The 8,478-nt window shown below is 38.2% G+C and overlaps 1 protein-coding gene across 4 annotated transcripts; it reads left to right on the forward strand.

Annotated features, from left to right (window-relative positions):
• The first annotated feature begins 4,132 nt into the window (after positions 1-4,132).
• Positions 4,133-5,723, forward strand: LOC138082108 (zinc finger protein 410-like). 4 transcript variants are annotated; one of them, XM_068975355.1, is made up of 2 exons: positions 4,133-5,678; positions 5,712-5,723. In XM_068975355.1, exons 1-2 carry the CDS (start codon positions 4,314-4,316, stop codon positions 5,721-5,723), a joined length of 1,377 nt encoding a protein of 458 aa, XP_068831456.1. In that variant the 5' UTR covers positions 4,133-4,313. The 4 variants fall into 4 exon arrangements, with proteins under 4 accessions (XP_068831456.1, XP_068831458.1, XP_068831459.1 ...); XM_068975357.1 differs by having other exon boundaries at positions 4,133-5,460; positions 5,575-5,723; XM_068975358.1 differs by having other exon boundaries at positions 4,133-4,494; positions 4,699-5,723.
• Positions 5,724-8,478: the final 2,755 nt, after the last annotated feature.

An 8,478-nucleotide genomic window follows, 5' to 3' on the forward strand; every position in this document is an offset into this window, starting at 1 on the left:
TTTGGTATTTACAATCTGGTGACGTCCATGTGTAAAGGAGTGTCTTATGTGGTAGGAAAGAGGGCGTTTGCTATGAACAGTGTGTTCTCTTGACAAAATTCTGTTAGCCTTTGCTCTGCATCATTTTGTACTCCAAGGCCGAACTTACTTGTTACTCCAGGTATCTTTTGATTTCCTACTTTTGCATTCCAATTCCATATCATGCAAAAGAAATCTTCTTTTGTGTTAGAAGGTGTGGGCTTTCTGGTGGCTCAGCTGGTAAAGAATCTGCCTGAAATGCAGGAGATCTGGATTCCATCCTTGGGTTGGGAAGATTCCCTGGAGAAGGGAACAGCTATCCACTCCTATATTCTGGCCTGGAGAATTCCATGAACTCTATAGTCCATGGGGTCACAAAGAGGAGGACATGACTGAGCCACTTTCACACACACACACATGAAATGCCACACAATATGAACTATTGTGGGTCTTCATAGAACTGGTCAACTTCAGCTTGTTTAGCATTAGTAGTTGGAGCATAGACTTGGATCACTGTGATGTTGAATGGTTTGTCTTGGAAATGAACTGAGATCACTTTGTCTTTTTTGAAATTGCACCCAAGTACTGCATTTCAGAATCTTCTGTTGACTATGAGGGCTAGTATTTTTCTTTTAAGGGATTCTTGCCCACAGTATTAGATATAATGGTCATCTGAACTAATTCACCCATTTGTGTTCATTTTAGTTCACAGATGCCTAAAATATAGATTTTCAATCTTGCCATCTCCTGCTTAACCACATCCAATTTACCTTAACTCATAGACCTAACATTCTAGATTCTTACGCAATATAGTTTTTTTACAACATTGGACTTTATTGTCACCAACAGACACATCCACAACTGAGTGTCATTTCTACTTTGGTTCAGTCACGTCAATCTTTCTAGAGCTATTCATAATTGCTATCTACTCTTTCCCAGTAGTATATGCAACATTTTCTGATCTGGAGGGGCTCATCTTCTGGTGTCATAGCTTTTTGCCTTTTCATACTGTTTATGTGATTCTCTAGGCAAAAATAGTGGAGTGAGTTGCCATTTCCTCCTCTGACTGAATGTAGTGTTCCAGAGAATAACAAGGAGAAATAATAATGCCTTCTTATATGAACCATATAACGAAATAGAGAAAAACAACAGAAAGGGTAAGACTAAAGATGTCTTCAAGAAAACTGAAGATATCAAGGAATATTTCGTGAAAAGATGGGCACGAAAAAGGGCATAAATGGCAAGGACCTGACAGAAACAGAAGAGATAAATAAGAGGTGACAAGAATACACAGAACTATACAAAAGTGGTCTTAATGATGTGAAAATCATGATGGTGTGTTTACTTATGGAGAGTCAGACATCCTGGAGTGTGAGGTCAAGTGGAAAATAGCTAGTGGAGGTGATAGAGTTCCAGCTGAACTATTTAAAATACTAAAAGATGATGCTGTGAAAGTACTGGACTGAATATGCCAACAAATTTGGAAAACTCAGCAGAAGCCACAGGACTGGAAAAGGTTAGTTTTTATTCCAATCCCAAAGAAGGTAAATGCTAAAGAATGTTCAAACTACCATAAAATTGTGCTCCTTTCACTTGCTAACAAGGTTAGGCTCAAAATGCTTCAAGTTAGGCCTCAGTAGTATTTGAACTGAGAACTTCCAAATGTAAAAGCTGGGTTTCCAAGATGCGGAGGAGGCAGAGATGAAATTGCCAACATTTGTTGGATTATAGATAAAGCAAGAGAATTCCAGAAAAACATCTGCTTCCACTTCATGGTTTATGCTAATACCTTTGAGTGTGTGTGTTACAACAAATCAGAAAATTCTTAAAGAGATGATTACAAAACCACCTTACCTGTCTCCTGAGAAACCTATATGCTGGTCAAGAAGCAACAGTTAGAACCAGGAGTGGAACAACTGACTGGTTCAAAATTGGGAAAGGAAATGACAAGGCTGTATACTGTTCTTCCTGCTTATTAAACTTCTATGCAAGATACAGGCTGCAAAATGCCAGGTTGGATGAATTGTAAGCTGGAATACAGATAGCTGGGAGAAATATCAACAACCTCAGATGTGAAGATGATACTACTCTAATGGCAGAAAGTGAAGAGGATCTAAAGAACCTCTTGATGAGGGTGAAAGAGGAGAGTGAAAAAAAAAAAACTAGCTTGAAACTCAACATTCAAAAAACGAAGATCACAGCATCCAGTCCCATCACTTCATGGAAGACACATGGGGAAAAAGTGGAGACAGGGACAAATTTTATTTTCTTGGGCTCCAAAATCACTGTGGACAGTGACTGCAGCCTCAAAATTAAAAGATGCTTGCCTCTTTGAAGAAAAGCTATGAGAAACCTAGACAAAGTAATAAAAAGCAGAGACATCACTTTGCCAACAAAGCTCCGTATAGTCAAAGCTATGGTTTTTCCAGGAGTCATGTATAGATGTGAGAAAGTGAAAAGGTGTTAGTCATTCAGTTGTATCTGGCTCTTTGCGACCCCATGGACTGTAGCCTGGAGGCTTCTCTGTCCATGAAATTTTTCAGGCAAGAATACTGGAGTGGGTTGCCATTCCCTTCTTCAAGGGATCTTCTAAACCCAGGGATTGAAACCAGGTGTCCTGCATTGAAGACAAATTCTTTACCATCTGAGCTACCAGAAAAGGACAGTAATATTAACACTGAATTCTAAATCACTGCATTTAGATTAAGTCAAAATTCTGAATTTGACAATTCAGAATTGAATAAAGATTTGATGCTTTGCATCTGACACGCTTGTTAGAAATTTTCTTGGTCTTATATATTATAGTTTAATCTTCTGCCTGAGATTGTTTTTTTTTTTTTTTACATAAATGACTAGGGAATATTTCTGTCTTTGATAGGTAACATGAAGTTTTTAGGACTTCAAAGAAATTTTACTTTCTAAAATAAAGACATTGTCTTAGTTCCATAGGATTGAACTTCCCTTTTGTTAATTTTTCTGCCCTCTTTTAAAATGATTTTAATCTCTAATTCAGAGAATCTATGATATGATAAAAATTAATAAAACTTTTATCCGTTAATGTGAGATTTTTAATATTAGAAATTTATAATAAATACACTAATAAACATTTAGAAAATGAATATATCTTATTTATTTTGATCTTGATGCACTTACTGGTGATAAAAACAATGTTTAGCTCCCTTGCTTTTCCTCCTAATCATCTAAGTATACCAAAGACAGTTTCAAAATACTTCCAAGAAAACTTTCAAAAATACTTTGTTTGATAATTATGAATGTCCCTTAAAAGAAGTTCTCTTTGTTCAAGACATTAAAAACTGATCTGAAATGGAGCAGAGGTAATCAAAGTTGAGACAACTCTATTCACACAAGAACAACAAAATGATAATCTGTGAAAGTATTTTGCCTTAACTGATATTTATAATCTGCTCCTTGAAATATACAAATATGGAATAGGATGTTCTGTCAGAGAGCTGACAATTGGAAAAGAAAGAAAAAAAAAACACCTTCTTATTCATAAGGATAAGTTGGAGGGCTATTTCCTTAACTATGATGGTTTGGAAAGAAAATCTCATTATGCACAGAAAGGGGTGAAAAAAAAAAAAAAAAAAGGATGTTTGCCTTGACAGCTTAAACTGATTCTTCACTCTCTCTGGTCCTTCTCAATCAAGGGCTCTGCTTTCATTCATCCACCAGACACTTTTGAGTATCATTTTGTCAGGCAATATTCTAAACTGTAGATATATATAACAGCAATTATTAAACTAAACCAAATTCTTGCATTTAAAGAACTTTCTAGTGAGGGGAGGCAGAAATAATCCAATAAGGAAATAAATATATAACATCCCAAATAAAATAGGGATGGGATTTGGGGACATTTAATGTGTATTGATATTTATTTCTCATCTAACCTATGCAAGTGCAATCTCACTTCTTGTAAATCTTACCTCAAAAAAGTGCAAAGACAGAAATGCTTCATCCTCGGGAATTCACAAGGGGAAACACAGATGACTAAGCAAGGAAAGTTAGAAAGTAAAGCTTTATAGAATAGCAAAAGTGGAATATAGTTCCGGCAGGAGCCGGAAGACGCTCTGTGTGGACAGAATTCGGGACCGACTGACGGACGGACTGCTGCACGGGGCTGGAAGGCGACATTGATTACCCAGCCAGCACAGCATCTTACAGGAAAAGCATATCACTTCCTAGGGGAATATGAGCACAACAGGAAGGTGTCATTGACTCTGAATTAAGATTTTAACCTGTCCCCTGAACAGCTACAGAATTTGGAAGCTGAATCAATGTTATCAGATGAGTTAGAATCCAAACCAGAGCTCCTGGTACAGTTTGTTCAGAATACGTCCATCCCCCTAGGACAGGGGTTAGTAGAATCAGAAGCTAAAGACATAACTTGCTTGTCCCTACTTCCAGTGACTGAAGCCTCAGAATGCAGTCGGCTAATGTTACCAGATGATACTCCAAGTCATACGAACTCCTCCAAGGAGGTTCCTTCCTCGGCTGTGTTGAGAAGCCTTCAGGTGAATGTGGGTCCAGACGGAGAAGAGACGAGGGCTCAGACTGTACAGAAGTCTCCAGAGTTTTTGTCCACTCCAGAGTCCCCTAGCTTGTTGCAAGATCTACAACCAAGTGATAGCACTTCTTTTATTCTTCTTAACCTAACAAGAGCAGGTCTGGGCTCTTCAGCCGAACACTTGGTATTTGTACAAGATGAGGCAGAGGATTCAGGGAATGATTTCCTCTCCAGTGAGAGCACAGACAGTAGCATTCCCTGGTTCCTCCGGGTTCAGGAGTTGGCCCACGACAGTTTGATTGCTGCTACTCGGGCACAGCTAGCAAAGAATGCAAAAACCAGCAGCAATGGAGAAAATGTCCATCTTGGTTCTGGTGATGGGCAACCCAAAGATTCTGGGCCCCTTCCTCAAATGGAGAAGAAGCTCAAGTGTACAGTTGAAGGCTGTGACCGGACATTTGTGTGGCCAGCTCACTTTAAGTACCACCTCAAAACTCATCGAAACGACCACTCCTTTATTTGCCCTGCAGCAGGTTGTGGGAAAAGCTTCTATGTATTACAGAGGCTGAAGGTGCACATGAGAACCCACAATGGGGAGAAGCCCTTTGTGTGCCCTGAGTCCAACTGTGGTAAGCAGTTCACTACAGCTGGAAACCTGAAGAACCACCTGCGCATCCACACAGGAGAGAAGCCTTTCCTTTGTGAAGCCCAAGGATGTGGCCGTTCCTTTGCTGAGTATTCTAGCCTTCGAAAACATTTGGTGGTTCACTCAGGAGAGAAGCCACATCAATGTCAAGTCTGTGGGAAGACCTTCTCTCAAAGTGGGAGCAGGAATGTGCACATGAGAAAGCATCACTTGCAGATGGGAGCAGCTGGGAGTCAAGAGCAGGAACCAGCTGCTGAGCCACTAATGGGCAGTAGTTTGCTTGAAGAGGCTTCAGTAACCAGTAAAAACCTGGTGTCTATGAATTCTCAGCCCAGCCTTGGTGGAGAGTCCTTGAACCTACCAAATACCAATTCTATCCTAGGAGTTGATGATGAGGTGCTTGCTGAAGGATCCCCACGCCCCCTGTCTTCAGTGCCTGATGTGACCCATCACCTGGTGGCCATGCAGTCAGGGAGGCAGTCGTACGAGGTTTCTGTCTTAACTGCTGTAAATCCACAGGAGTTACTAAACTAAGGAGATTTAACTGAAAGACGGACATGAACCATGGGTGCTGACTCCTGGAAGAGCAGCTTTGTCCGATCCCAGAGTGCATTCAGTGGGAACAGGATGCTTATAGCTTACAATTTGCCAGAACCACAACAAAAAAGGACCCCACCTTTGCCTCTGTTCATCTTTTCTGGCCTAGAAGATGAATGTAGGAGAGCTTCTCTTCAGTTACCATCTGATGCAGACAAGGAAGAAAGCAGTGAATATGGGCTGGGTAACTGGACCTACCTCTCTTCCCACTGCACAGTTTTGGGATAGACTTCTCCCAAAAGCGAGTTTGATTACTTGTTGGCTGCGGTTTCTCAGTAAGACTGTTGAGGGGAGGTTTTCCTTTGAAGAGTTTTCATCCCAGACTGAGCTGTCTTTTCACTTGGGTGAACTAAATCCTGCCACCAACCATAAAACTTCACCAAGAAGTTCAGCTTTCAAGATGCCTTGTTGCTTTGGAGAAGGGTATGATGTCAGTCCTGTTGTGACATTCTCCCTTTAGCAACCTGAGTAAGAGACTCTCCGCCACTGGGCTGCAAAAAAATAAATTACTTGAATCCCTGCTTGGCCCAAGCTGAGGTACTATCTTGTCCTAATCACCTCTACTTGGCCACTTTGCTTTCTTTGTTTATGGAACATACAGTAGCATGTTAAGAGTTTTTTTTTTTTTTTTTTTAAGTTAAAAATCATGATTCAGAGCTTCAATTGTTTTTCCTTGAAATAAAACAACTGGTCAGTTCAAAAAAAAAAAAAAGTGGAATATAGAAACATACATTCTGACTTATTCTTTTCAAGGTTATGGTAATTGAGAAGATGCAATTAGCATGAACTAGTTAGGCATGTGTATTAAGTTGCTTCAATCATGTCCAGCTCCCTGCAACCCGGTGGAGTGTAGCCCACCAGGCTCCTCTGTCCATGGGATTCTCCAAGCAAGAATACTGGAGTCAGTTGCCATGCCCTCCTCCAGGGAATCTTCCACTGTCAGGGACTGAATCCATGTCTCTTATGTTTCCTGCATTGTCAGGCAGGTTCTTTACCACTAGGACCACCTGATAGGATTTGTCCACAAAGCTGGGAGAACAATAACCACCTGGTCAGTTGGCAGCCCCACCCTAGTGATAAGACTGCTTAATACTGATTTAGATAGATTTTTGCCATAGAAAAGGAACTGTAAATGAAAGAACCAGGAGTATTCTACAGAACATCCTAGCCTAATAGAAACATAATAAGAACCACAAAATCTAAACATAGATAGTTTAAAATTTTCTAGTTACTTGATAGAAAGTGAAATTAATTTTAATAATATATTTTGTTTAACTCAATTTGTTCAAAATATTATCATTTCATCATTTAATTACTACAACATATTAATGAGATTTATACATTCTTCTTTCCATACTATCTTTAAAATCTAGTATGTTATTTACAGATAAGCACAGCTTATTTTGAAATATAGTTATATTTCAATTGTTCAATAATTCTTATCTGCCATATTATACCACATATCTATAAAACATTTTATCTCACTTCATCCTGCCTTTTTTTCTGAGATTTTTTTATTAATTATTAAAGATATGTAGAGATTTCAGCATAGTCAGAGTATGGATTTTCTTTTTACAAAATTGCAACCTGAAATTTTGGGGGCTTTTTTATTTGTTACGTTAAATAGTTGGTTAATATTTCTAATGCATTTCAAGGTAGTAGACATTTATATGCAAAGAAAAATGATGCTGTATCTAAATAAGGTGAATTTCTGCAAGTCCCTTATCCCTACTAAGTAACTGTAAAATCATTGATCATTTTAAGAAGCAAACAAAATTTTTTCTTTCTTTTTTTATTGGTCCAATAACAGTGAGAATATGAAGGTCAGGCTCAAGTGTCCCAAGATTTCCTGAAATTGTAAAGCACAGTGTAGCAGACAAAAAACTGCATTTCTCCTGGTATCTCATTGAATTACACAGTCACTAAGAACTGCCAACTTGCTGACTATATATATTTTTAAGTCCAAAAGGCAAAAGGTGAGTATTCACCATTGACCTTCTTGTCAAAAATAGTGAACAATTTTTCTAGATGCTGACAGTTTGTATGATTTTGTTTCCTGTTTTGTCCTTACAGCCTTTTCTCTCAGGTGTTTTCTTTCTGTGCTTTCTCAGAACACTTGTTCAGGTGATTCTTGAATTTATAAACTCACTAAAGTATAAGGTTGGATTTAGTCAATCAGAACTGATTGGAAAGGTAGACTTTAGGTGTCCAAATCCGGTATAAATAAAATGCATCATTTTAAAAGTAATATAATTTTGATAGTTAATTAATCTGTTGTTGATAATTATGACTCAACATAACAATGAAAAGACGAATAATGAAATATCCCCCAAATCTAAATACAGTGATGTTCTTATAGGCTACAAGTTAAAGTTATTCTTTTATATACATAATTTGACCAGAAAATGTAAAAAGTTAATTATTCTTCACTGCAGTAATTTATGGTTAACTTCTATTTTTTAATTCTTTCTAATTGAGTAGTTAGTTGATAGCTTTATTAAAAAGTTTCATTCTTCTATGATGTTCCCATGCCTTTGTTTCAGGTCAATTGGTATTGAAGCATTAATATTTTCTAGGTTGCAATTTTCTCATTAATACAACCTGAGGACACCAATATGTTTACCCCAAAATAAGGAAAAATGCAGTCATCAAATACAACAGACTGTGTCACAAAACCTTTAAGATCCTTTGG

Source organism: Capricornis sumatraensis, chromosome 7 (genome assembly GCF_032405125.1).
Source record: "Capricornis sumatraensis isolate serow.1 chromosome 7, serow.2, whole genome shotgun sequence".
Lineage (NCBI taxonomy): Eukaryota > Metazoa > Chordata > Mammalia > Artiodactyla > Bovidae > Capricornis > Capricornis sumatraensis.